The sequence below is a fragment of the Schistocerca cancellata genome, chromosome 4, assembly GCF_023864275.1.
Source record: "Schistocerca cancellata isolate TAMUIC-IGC-003103 chromosome 4, iqSchCanc2.1, whole genome shotgun sequence".
Classification (NCBI taxonomy): Eukaryota; Metazoa; Arthropoda; class Insecta; order Orthoptera; family Acrididae; genus Schistocerca; species Schistocerca cancellata.
In genome coordinates, this window is record NC_064629.1 from 866,431,783 (window position 1) to 866,444,492 (window position 12,710).

At 43.9% G+C, this 12,710-nt stretch overlaps 1 protein-coding gene across 6 annotated transcripts in view; it reads left to right on the forward strand.

Annotated features, from left to right (window-relative positions):
* Positions 1–12,710, forward strand: part of LOC126185004 (acidic mammalian chitinase-like) — a 178,000-nt gene that overhangs the window by 26,166 nt on the left and 139,124 nt on the right. For all 6 annotated transcript variants that reach the window (XM_049927725.1, XM_049927731.1, XM_049927727.1 and 3 more), the window contains one exon: positions 9,600–9,886. In XM_049927725.1, the coding sequence (XP_049783682.1) occupies positions 9,600–9,886 (287 nt within the window). The remainder of the gene's footprint in view (positions 1–9,599; positions 9,887–12,710) is intronic.

The window sequence follows — 12,710 nt, forward strand, 5'->3', positions numbered from 1 at the left end:
TTGAGATTGTAGACATCCATCGCATCCCAATACTCCATGTGCCCCCCCCCCCCCCCCCCCCCCCCGGCCAATCTATGACCGTTGCAGGGAGCATCATTCACCTTGCTCTCCAGACTGCAGGATTTTACAGAAAGAAAGGAAAATCATGAAATGAATGTAGTCAAATTAAGTCTGGTGATGCTGAGGGAATTAGATTAGGAAATGAGACACTTAAAGTAGTAAAGGACTTTTGCTATTTGGGGAGCAAAATAACTGATGATGGTCGAAGTAGAGAGGATATAAAATGTAGACTGGCAATGGCAAGGAAAGCGTTTCTGAAGAAGAGAAATTTGTTATCATCGAGTATAGATTTAAGTGTCAGGAAGTCGTTTCTGAAAGTATTTGTATGGAGTGTAGCCATGTATGGAAGTGAAACATGGATGATAAATAGTTTGGACAAGAAGAGAATAGAAGCTTTCGAAATGTGGTGCTACAGAAGAATGCTGAAGATTAGCTGGGTAGATCACATAAATAATGAGGAAGTATTGAATAGGATTGGGGAGAAGAGAAGTTTGTGGCACAACTTGACCAGAAGAAGGGATCGGTTGGTAGGACATGTTCTGAGGCATCAAGGGATCACCAATTTAGTATTGGAGGGCAGCGTGGAGGGTAAAAATCGCAGAGGGAGACCAAGAGATGACTACACTAAACAGATTCAGAAGGATGTAGGTTGCAGTATGTACTGGGAGATGAAGTAGTTTGCACAGGATAGAGTAGCATGGAGAGCTGCATCAAACCAGTCTCAGGACTGAAGACCACAAAAAAAAGACCCTGGATCAACTGGCCTACACTGAGGCTAAGAGGAAATTCGAGAGCCTACATCCTGTGGCTATGACCACCTCATACGCTGCCGCTACGAGAACAGTTCTCGCCCCATCAGTTCCTCGAATTCCTGTCGCCTCTCAGAACTGGGAGACTGCACCTGCCCCCTTGATGGTGAGGGGGCACTTCCTTCCCTGTTGCTCCCACACCACCTACTTTGAGTGCAACACCCCCCCCCCCACCCCCCCAACCATCAGGGATTTCAGTCCCCACTTCTGAGCCAGAGAAGTATAAGGCTTCTTCGGCTCCTCTTGCTAGGAAGGGGTCCTTTATGTCACTCCCTTCCCAGGTTGCTGCTAGTGGGAAAGATGTCACCTGCCAGTGGCTGAAGAGCCCAAAAGCAGCTGGTCGTAGGGCTTCACGCTCTTCCTCAGTGCCGGAGACTGATTCAGTGAAGTCCTCACAGCCATGCAAACCCAAGGAACAGCAGAAGAAATCGAAAAAGAAGACCCTCAAAAATAAGGAACTTGCAGTGGCACCCACACCACCACTAGCTAAAAGCTCTGCATCTGAGGATGGGCTGCAGATTCTGGTGTCTGCCGAGGACCTGGATCTCGCCAGACCCTCATACACAATGGATATAGACTGCTCAGGAAATAAATAGGTGGCAGCAGGTGACCCTGAAGCGTAACCTGCCTCATTGAATGTTCCGTGGCTTCCCAGTCTCACGGTGATGTCATCCTCCAGTGAAATTGCGGCGGTTTTATCCACTGCCTGGCTGATCTACAGCAATTGTTAAGCATTACACCTGCTTTCTGCATTGCCTTCCAGGAAACCTGGTTCCCGGCAATGCGCACCCCTGCCCTCCGCGGCTATAATGGATATTACAGGAACTGTAGCAGCTATAATCGAGTCTCAGGTGGAGTTTGCGTTTATGTCCTAAACTCAGTCTGTAGTGAACCTGTGCCCCTTCAAACCCCTCTTGAAGCTGTGGCTGTCAGAATATGGACAACACAGGAAATAACTGCCTGCAATGTATATCTTCCTCCAGATGGTGCAGTAACCCTGAATGTGTTAGCTGCACTGATTGATCAACTCCCTTAACCTTTCCTACCTTTGGGAAATTTTAACGCCCATAACCCCTTGTGTGGAGACACCGTGCTTACTGGCCGAGGCAGAGATGTCGAAACTTTACTGTCTCAGTTCGACCTCTGCCTCTTAAATACTGGGTCCGCCACACATTTCAGGGTGGCTCGTGGTAGTTACTCGGCCATTGATTTATCCATTTGCAGCTCAAGACTTCTCCCATCTATCCATTGGAGAGCACATGACGACCTTTTTCGTAGTGACCACTTCCCAATCTTCCTGTCAATGCCCTGGCCACCGACGCCTGCTCAGATGGGATTTAAACAAGGCAGACTTGGAAACTTTCACCTCTGCTGTCACCGCTGAATCTCCTCCACATGGTAACATCGATGTGACGGTTGAGTGGGTGACTACAACAATCGTTTCTGCGGCAGAAAACGCGATCCTCCGCTCTTTAGGGTGCCCCCGGCGAAAGGCAGTCCCTTGGTGGTCGCCGGAAGTTACTGTAGCAATGAAGGAGTGTCGACGAGCTCTACAGCAACAAAAGCAGCACCCTTCCCTAGAGCATCTGATAACCTTTAAGTGGCTTCGTGCCTGTGTATGCCAGCTTATAAAACGACAGAAACAGGAGTGTTGGGAGAGGTATGCGTCGACCATTGGGCGCCATACGTCACCTTCCCAAGTCTGGACGAAGATCAAACGTCTTTTTGGGAACCAGACCCCAACAGGTGTCCCTGACGTTACCATCAATGGCGTGCTATGTACCGACGCAAACGCGATTGCCGAGCACTTTGCTGAGCACTATCCTCGAGCCTCTGCTTCGGAGAACTACCCCCAGCCTTTCGCGCCCTCAAACGGTGGATGGAATACAAAGTCCTCTTGTTCACTACATCCCACAGTTAACCCTATAACGCCTCATTTACGGAGAGGAAGCTCCTCAGCGCACTTCCACATTGGCCCAACACAGCTCCTGGGCCGGATCGGATCCACAGTCAGATGATTAGACATCTCTCGTTTGACTACAAGCGCCATCTCCTCGTCATCTTCAACTGGATCTGGTGCGATGGCGTCTTTCCATCACAATGGCGGGAGAGCGCCATCTTTCCAGTGCTCAAACCTGGTAAAAACCCGCATGATGTGGATAGCTATCGGCCCATCAGCCTCACCAAAGTTCTTTGTAAGCTGCTGGAAGGTATGGTGTGTCGGCGGTTGGGTTGGGTCCTGGAGTCACATGGCCTACTGGCTCCATGTCAGAGCGGCTTCCACCAGGGGCGCTCTACCACTGATAATCTTGTGTTCCTCAAGTCTGTCATTCAACCAGCCTTTTCCAGACGCCAACATCTTGTTGTCATCTTTTTTTATGTATGCATAGCGTATGACACCACCTAGCAACATCATATCCTTGCCACATTATACGGGTGGGGTCTCCAAAGCCTGCACCCAATTTTTATCCAGAGTTTCCTGTCACTCCCTACTTTCCGTGTCCAAGTTGGTGCCGCCCATAGTTCCCCCCCATATCCAGGAGAATGGAGTCTCCCAGGGCTCTGTATTTAGTGTACCAGTATTTTTAGTGGCCATTAACGGTCTAGCAGCAGCTGTAAGCCCGTCCATTTCACCCTCTCTGTATGCAGACGACTTCTGTGTTTCGTACTGCTCCACTAGTACTGGTGTTGCTGAGTTGCACCTACAGGCAGCCATCCACCAAGTGCAGTCATGGGCTCTCGCCCACGGCTTCCAGTTTTTGGCCTCTAGGTCGTGTGTCATGCACTTCTGTTGGCGTCATACGGTTCATCCAGAACCAGAACGTTACCTTCATGATGATCGACTACTGTAGTGGAGACATATCGATTCTTAGGACTGGTTTTCGTCGCCCAATTCATTTGGCTACCTCACCGTCGTCAGCTTAAGTGGAAGTGCTGGCAGCACCTCAATGTCCTCCACTGCCTGAGCAACACCAAATGGGGTGCAGATCGCTCTACTCTCTGCAGCTCTACAAAGCCCTTGTTCAATCCCACCTTGACTATGGGAGTCTGGTTTATGGTTTGGCGGTGCCCTCAGCGTTGCATGTTCTCGACCCAGTGCACCACTGCGGCGTTCGCGTAGCAGCGGGAGCTTTTAGAATGAGTCTGGTGATCAGTGTAGTGGTGGAGGCCGGAGTCCCTCCATTGCAGATACGACGTGCACAACTGCTCGCCAGTTACATTGCACACATTCGTAGTACTCCTGAGCATCCGAATTACTGTCTCCTTTTTCCACCCGCAGCAGTTCATCTCCCGCATTGACGGTCCAGGTCATGGCTAATGATTGTGGTTCGCATGCGATCCCTTCTGTCTGAACCGGAGTCCTACCCTTTACCACCTCCCATCCAGATCCGTCCGCATACACCTCCATGGTGTACACCTCAGCCGCGGATTCATCTAGACCTTCCGCATGACACTAAATACTCAGTTACTCCTGCCACTCTCTGCTATCACGTTCTCTCGATTCTTGACGTGTTCCGGGGCTCTGAAGTTGTTTACACCGACGGGTTGATGGCTGATGGTCATGTTGGCTTCGCCTACGTCCACAGAGGCCATTTTGAACAACATTCCTTGCCCAATGGCTGCAGTGTATTCACTGTAGAGCTGGTGGCCATCTCTCCTGCACTTCAGTATATCTGTTCATGCCCTGGGGAATCGTTTCTTCTGTGTACTGACTCTTTGAGCAGCCTGCAAGCTATCAACCAGTGCTGCCCTCGCCATCCTTTTGTAGCGTCCATCCAGGAGTCCATCTATGCCCTGGACCGGTCCCGTCATTCATTTGTGTTTGTATGGACCCCAGGACACGTCGGCATCCCAGGCAATGAAATTGCCAACAGGCTGGCCAAACAAGCTATGTGGAAACCGCTTCTGGAGATGGGCATCGTGGAAACTGACCTACGTTCTGACTTAACGCCATAGGGTTTTTCGGCTTTGGGAGATGGAATGGCATAACAGTACACACAACAAAGTGTGTATCATTAAGGAGACTATGAATGTGTGGAAGACTTCCATGCGGGCTTCTCGCAGGGAACTAGTTGTTCTTTGCTGGCTCTGCATTGGCCACACTTAGGCGGCCCACGGTTACCTACTGCATCGTGAAGACCCACCTGAGTGTCAGTGCGGTGCCCGGTTGACAATGGCCCATATTCTGGTGCACTGTCCCACTTTGACTCCCCAGCAATGCAATCTTGGGTTACCAGACTCATTTCCCCTAATTTTATCTGACAACACCTCATTGGCTGATTTAGTTTTACGTTTTATTCGTGAGGGTGGGTTTTAGATCAGGTCCTTTGTCCCTCCACCCTAATGCTTCTAGGGTGGAGGTTTTAATGTGTTGCAGCGTGGCTGACTTCTCCTTTTTTATTGTAATGGTCAGCCTGCCATAGTAATCAGCTTTGTTGGTTTAATCTCTTCATCCCATTTCTTGCATTTCTGTGGTTTTCTTGTCCCCTTTTGTCCATTTACATGTTTGTTGCCTTCATAGTTCTTGTGATTTTTCCCATTATTCCGTTTTGAGTTTTCAGTCTCATTTGTTTTATTCTCACACTTGTGGCATTATTTTATTCAGAACAAGGGACTGATGACCTCATAGTTTGGTCCCTCTCCCCCTCTTTTAATCCAACCAACCAACCAATTTCACCTCTCATGTATCATTTTTTGTGTCAGCTTGTCCCCTTACAAGAACCTTCAGGTCTTTCATTCGATCAGATGTGTGAGTTACTTTCTGCCTATCTCTGCAAATGTATTCACATTAGTGCTGCTCATATGGAGTTTTACCGCTACCAAAAGTGACCAAAACAGTCATACAGGGCATGGGCAGCAGAACTACATAGGACTTAGCCGTTTTCATAATTTTATGACAAATGTTCATAAGTAATCCTATGCAGGTCAAATGGTTTGTGATGCAATCATATGTTTTGCTCCTTATAGGGAAGTTTGAGAGTGAGCTCTACAGTATGAAAATCATACACTTATGGAAGTATTGTATGTAGCACAGTCATTTGAAGTTTCATGGGCTGGAGATAGTCAGATAGAAGCCCGCTCCAAAATTTCCAAAATCAGTTCCTCTCATCCCTCCCAGCCTTCAGCCAACATGCAAGAGAACATAGATGCTACTGCAGAAGTCCAGCAGACTTCTCAGAATTGTTCCTGACAACAACAGTTCTCCTCACAACAGCGACAACCTCACATCTGCTCCCTTCGTGGCGATATTGTTTCATTCAACATGAATGGATTGCGTGTCCCAAGTGCTGGGCAACTTGTAATAGGTGCCATAAGAAAGGACACTTTGCTTCTGTGTGTAACTCCCTCACAAACCTAAGTGAGGATGAAACAAAGATGGATGTGAAAAGTGTGTTGGCAGTGACAGTGTCTCAAAGCAAATTATACATTGAAATGTGAGTGTTTATAACAAACCCTTGAAGATGCAAGTGGATGCAGGAACAGCAGCAACATTGGTGAATTCTCAAACTTATGTGGATTTGGGTTCTCCACCTCTGACTTCAGTGTCATGGAGGCTGGTGAGTTATAACAAACAACAGAGTCTCATTGTTGGACAGTTTTATGCACCTGTGATGTACAAGGCTGTGGTTTGTTCATTAACATTCCTACCTGTGGTCAATGCTTACACTGAAAACTTGTTTGGTTTGGATGATTTTATGTGCCAAATTTTCCTCACTGTTTTCTGTGAGACGAGGTTGTGCAACAGAATTTCGGGCTTGTATTATGATGAAGCAGTTTGCCTGTCCCCGTTTTTTCCAGGCCCACCTGGTACTGGTAACTTTACAGGATCAAGTAAAAGCAGAATTAGATCATCATCAATCCCTTTCTGTTATTTTACCTCTTTCTTCCAGGGAATGATCAGCACCACTGGTGATACTCGAAGAAGCTATCAGTAAATTATGCCTCTGTGATGATTTTTAAATATGTGTATTAATGCACAGTCAATCATTGATACCTATCCATTGACTCATCCTAATGAGCTGTTAGCAGAATTATATGGGGGCCATTATTATTCGTAGATTGATAAGGCATAGTTTCTTTAACTGTTCATTATTTATTTGGGTTTTGAAGTGTCACATGCTGGCATTGAAACCATTGTGTCAGCATATTCATGCTATTGTTGTGTTGACACACCCCATGTCTGTCAAGGAATTACAAGCATTTTTAGGCAAAATTGCATACTACCACAAATTCATACCAGTTGCTGCTATGGGGGCACAACCACCCCATGCATTTCTTTCCGGTTGTCCCCAGCTTGCGACCAGGCATTCAAGTTGTTGATATCTAAGCTGCAGTCAGCACCTTGTTTGTGACTTTTCAGCTGGACCAGCACCTTGTGTTAGTGATGGATGCGTCTCATTTTGGCCTTGGCACCATCCTGACTCATAAGTAAGTGGACGGATATGAACACCCTATTGTTTATGCCTCTAAATCCTTAAATTCAGCACAACACCAATATTCCCATATAGAGAAAGAGGCTTTGATGATCATATATGCTCTAAAAATTTTCATGTTTTTCTATGTGGGTCTAAGTTTCACCTGATCACAGAACACAAACCAGTAGTGTCTCCTTTTGACCTTTCAGCATCTGAGCTAGACAAAGCCACACATCGTTTACAATGGTGGGCTCTCTTCCTGTCATGATACAATTGTGAGTTGCATTTTTGACCTACAGCGCAACATGCAAATGCTGATGACTTATCACTTTTGCTGATTGTCCAGCTCCAGAGTTTGACAAAGCGTAATCCTTTTGTTTTCAGTTGTAAATGGAAGCTCAGAGTTGTTGATGGTTTTCCTATTACTAGCACTAGAATTGCAGCTGTGGTAGCCACAGATCGTGTTTTAAGCAAAGTTGTTTCTTTCATGCAATACGGCTGGCCGGATAAACCTCTGCACCATGCTTCTGATCCTTTGACAAATTATTTTGCATTACAAAATTGTCTTTCTGTTTGGGATGGAGTGCTGCTGTGAGCTGCAAAGGACACCACACCCTCGGTCATAATTCCACCTGTCCTTTGGTGTGAGGGTGTGTTATGTACAAAAACTTTAGCAGGCTTTTTTTTTTTACTCAGGCACTGATGGAGAAATATCATGAGTTGTTGCAGTCTGCTTGCAGTGTGTTACCCATCAGGCAGCTCCCTGTGCTTCTTTGTCACCATGGCTGCATCCACACCTCCCTTGGGAATGAATTCATGTTGATTTTGTGGGATCTTTTTTGAATTTCTACTGGTTTGTTGTAAGTGATGCTTTTTCTAAGTTTTTGTATGTCATGTGTTGTCTGTCTACTTATGTGACAATAACGTTTTCAGATTTGTCAAAAATTTTTGCAGTAAAAGCTCTTCTGTATACATTAGTTACAGGCAATGGACCTCAGTTTGTACCTCAGGAATTTGAAGATTTTCATAAAGAAGTGGTGTTTGCCGTGTCACTCCTCCTCCTTTCCACACTCAGTTGAATGGGAAACAGAATGACTTGTACGAACATTTAAGATGTATATGAAAAAACACGTTTCGGATGTGTCACTGGAAGTAGTTCTTGACCAGTTCCAAGAGAGAGAGAGAGAGAGAGAGAGAGAGAGAGAGAGAGAGAGTGTGTGTGTGTGTGTGTGTGTGTGTGATGAAAGTTTACTGAGGAATATGTTAATGAAAACAACAAACAGATCAGTGCAAAAGACAAGATTTGTAGTTGGTGTGACGAATGACAGCTTGCTCTAAATGTAGAGAAATGTAAGTTGATGCAGCTGAGTAGGATGAACAATCCTATAATCTTTGAATACAACACTAGTAGCCTGCTGCTTAACACAGCCACATTGATTAAATATCTAGGCATAATTTTGCAAATTGGTATGAAATGGAATGAGCATGTAAGGACAGTAGTAGGGATGGTGAAGGGTCCACTTCAGTGTATTGAGATAATTTTAGAAAAGTGTAGTATATCTGTAAAGTATACCACACATAGAACACTAGTGTGACCCATTCTTGAGTACTGCTCATGTGTTTGGTATCCCTGCCAGTTCAGATTAAAGGGAGACATTAAAGCAATTCAGAGGCAGGCTGCTAGATTTGTCGTTGGTAGGTTCAATCAACACATGATTATTTGGAGATGCTTCATGAACTCAAATTGGAATCCCTGGAGGGAAGACGATGTGCTTTTCACAAAACACTACTGAGCAAATTTATAGAACCAACATTTGATGTTGACTATTGAACTACTCTGCTGCCAACAGCATACATTTCATGTAAGAACCAGGAAGATGAAATGAGAGAAATTATGGCTCATACGGAGGCATTTAGACTTTTTTTTCCCCCCACACTCTATTTGTGAGTGGAATAGGAAAGGAAATGACTTGTTATGGTACAAGGTACCCTCAACCATGCACCATACAGTAGCTTGCAGAGTATGTATATAGGTGTAGGTGTAGATGTAGATGTAGATATAGACACTACAGTAATTACAGGATGATGCTACAAGAGTGAAGAGTTAAGAATATGCATTTATTTTGGCTGCCCTTTAGTTTTCTGTCTCATCTTTGTGTCTTTTTACTCTTTCTAAATGAACCTTTATTTGCCCCACCACAATTTTAGTTCATTGTGACATGATCCTGGGTAGTACCATATGAAAATTTTGATGGAAATTTGTGTATAAGATTTTTTCTATACTTCTTATTTTAACTATTTGCTTGTATTTCAGCACAACACAGTGATCTGAATACATACAAGGGCCAATTACAAGACATGGGAAATGGTTACTCATTATTTAAACAAGAAGATATGACACAAATATGCAAAACTGATGGATTGACTGGCAGCCAACAAATGAGAAAACATAGTACAAAGCTTGTGTGTTATTATACATTTCCAGGACCAGGTGGTTTGGTGCCAGACAAAATCGATCCTTTCCTTTGCACTCACATTAACATTGCAGCAGTTGGTATAAATAATAGCAAGCTGGAACCACTTAGTGAAGAAAGACAAGAAGTAAGAATTACAAAAGTTCTCTATTTATACTTGTGCATGCAAGAAAGAGTATGTCTGCTTTCTAAATTATGATGTTTCTCTTCTTACCTGTTGTCACCGTTGTTTTCAGAGTCTAAATATCCCATAATGATTTAACAGTGATTAATTACTGATAGCCAAGCACATTGAGTATACTGTAACTGATAACATATCTTGTCCTAGCACAAAACTTGAATAAGTAAGTGTAGGAAGATGTGTTTTGCATGTTATCTGGTTCAGCTACTTTGACTAAAGTACCTGTACATTTTATTTATTAAGGATAGTGTAGATAAGTGAAGGAATAAACAGATCATGCTGTTGAGACTCTGAGCAGTCAAAAGGCAGGAAAATGAGTTTTCATACATTGCTGAGCTTTCAGATTATGTCCATCACAGCTAGGTAACAATACATTGTTTGGGTGCTGCAAAACCAGAATAGCAGTCGTGTGTGTGTGTGTGTGTGTGTGTGTGTGTGTTTGTTTTTTCTTGTCTCAGATTTTTTCTATAATAATGTTTTGTGTATTGTACTGGCATTGTTGTTGCAACTGGAAATCACAGGACTTTGGAGGTGGTAGTTGAGATCAATGGATGAACACTGAAGGACACCTTAAACTGCATACATGAGGAAGAGTGCAGCAGCAGTTCTGTGTGCACTGTTTGTACCTTCTTCCATAATTATTATGTGGTACACTATGTACTTGGTTGCAACATGAGCTCTGTGGAAATGTTGACTAAAGAATGGTGTTTTAAAAGGTACTATGTAATTATTCTTGCAAGTAAGGAATGGTTGTAGATTTCTATTGTAGAGTGGCCCATACCATGAGTTACAGACAACTGCACAGTGAAGACTTCTGCTAATGTTACTTAAAAATGTACTGTTTATTCCCCACTCTCACTCTTTATCTGAGAGGTACAGTCAAAAAACAGGGAATAACAGTTAAAAAACCCATATATTGTATATTGGCATGAAAAACTTGTGAATTACTGTAGAAAAGATAAATGGAAAACATTTAAAAGGAAAATCGAAAATTTTTACACCGTTAGTGGATGAGCAATGAACATTCAGTAACATACACTAATGTAACATTTATTTGAACTGAAACTTTAGTTTAGCCAAAACTCATAAAGAAAGAAATTCTAATCCTTGTTGTTGGTTAATCTATTAATCTAATAATTCACTGGCTGCTTGCTCAGAACCCATTTGCATATCCATTCTCTCACCCTTCTTATACATAGGAGTAAGCTGTGGCTTTTTATGAGTTTTTGGGAAAGTTTGCTCTGGAAAATATTGAAAATGAATACAAACTAAGAAAAGGACCAATTCTGATTACACTCTATAAAACCATTAGGATCCCCTAATTTGTTTTCAGCACCCTTCAAGTGCTGCATATGAAATGAATTTGACTGATGGCAAAACAGATAGATTAAAATTGTGTTTTAAATAAACTACACCATTTTATCATCTACCCATATGTGAATAACCCACATTCAGCCAGTGTTCAAAGTTCTAATCAACATTTAACACTACATGTCACTTCTGTACTTTTCATAGTCACCACCTTAGAGCTATTTTACATTATTTAATTTTAGATGTAGCTACCCTTGGTTAACAATATTCATAATGTGACAATGAAAATTGTTGTGACTCGCCGATCTTTCAAAGTGCCGCCGTGGAGTTACGCGCCTCCTCTACATGTGGCGCTGTCTGCCAGCCAGCCAGCGGCCGCTAGACTCATACTCAGTTATGATTTGACTCTTAAAGTGTACACACGTCTTACTCTGTTTACTTGATCTGTGACTTTCATGTATTGCATCTTCCTTGAAATATATTTGTTCAACTTGAAGTTATAACAACTGGCGACGAGGTAGTGAATTTTCTTTTCCATCGTAGAGCCACATGTTTCCATGGCTACTTTAGAGCAACTATTGCAGGGTCTCATAGAACAGCAAACGCTTCTCGCAAATGCGATTTGTGATTTCATTGCGGCATCAAATGCGGGGCGTCTCTCGTCATTGTCTCTACCTCCTTTTCCTCCTTACGACTAGACGGCGGAAGACTGCTCCAATTACGAAAAACGTATTCGACAGCACTTCTTGGCATTTCATGTCGCGGATGAACAAACATGTAAGTCTCTGTTCCTTTCATGGATTTCACCTCAAATGTATCGGTTGTTGTCGCAATTGGCTCCTTTGAAATATCCTGCGTCTTTGTCCTTTGCTGAAGTGTGCTCACTTCTATCCATCTACTTTCAAAAGCAAACACATGTGTTAGCCTCTTGTGTTGCCTTTTATCATTGTCAAAAACAATCGAATCAATCCTATCGCACTTGGGCTGCTGAACTTCATGGCCTCAGTAGAAAGTGTCAATTTGTTACTGAAGTTCACAAAGAATCCTATGCCGATTCCATGGTACAGGATGCTATTATCCGATCAGCGCCCGACAAGTTAGGCAACGTGCCCTTCAGTTGGCAAATCTGACTTTCAATGAAGTCCTATCCATCGCTCAGTCTTTTAAAATTTCTCATGCCGCTGGAGCGCAAATAAAGGCATAGGGCGACGTCGGGGAAATACAACCCCTGTGCGATGTTGACGAAGCGTGTGGCGTGTCCCCGCCGGCCGACGTGGCCGCAGTACGCTCCCAAGCGCAGCCTCGGCCTAACCGTAAACAAACCTCTAAGAAACTGCAGCAAAACCCATGGCAACTTCCTTCATGTCCGTGGTGTTTTATGAAACATTCACGAGAAGATTGTCCACAACGTTGGGCCGTATGTCACAAAAAAAAAAAAAAAAAAAAAAAGGGGGGGAGG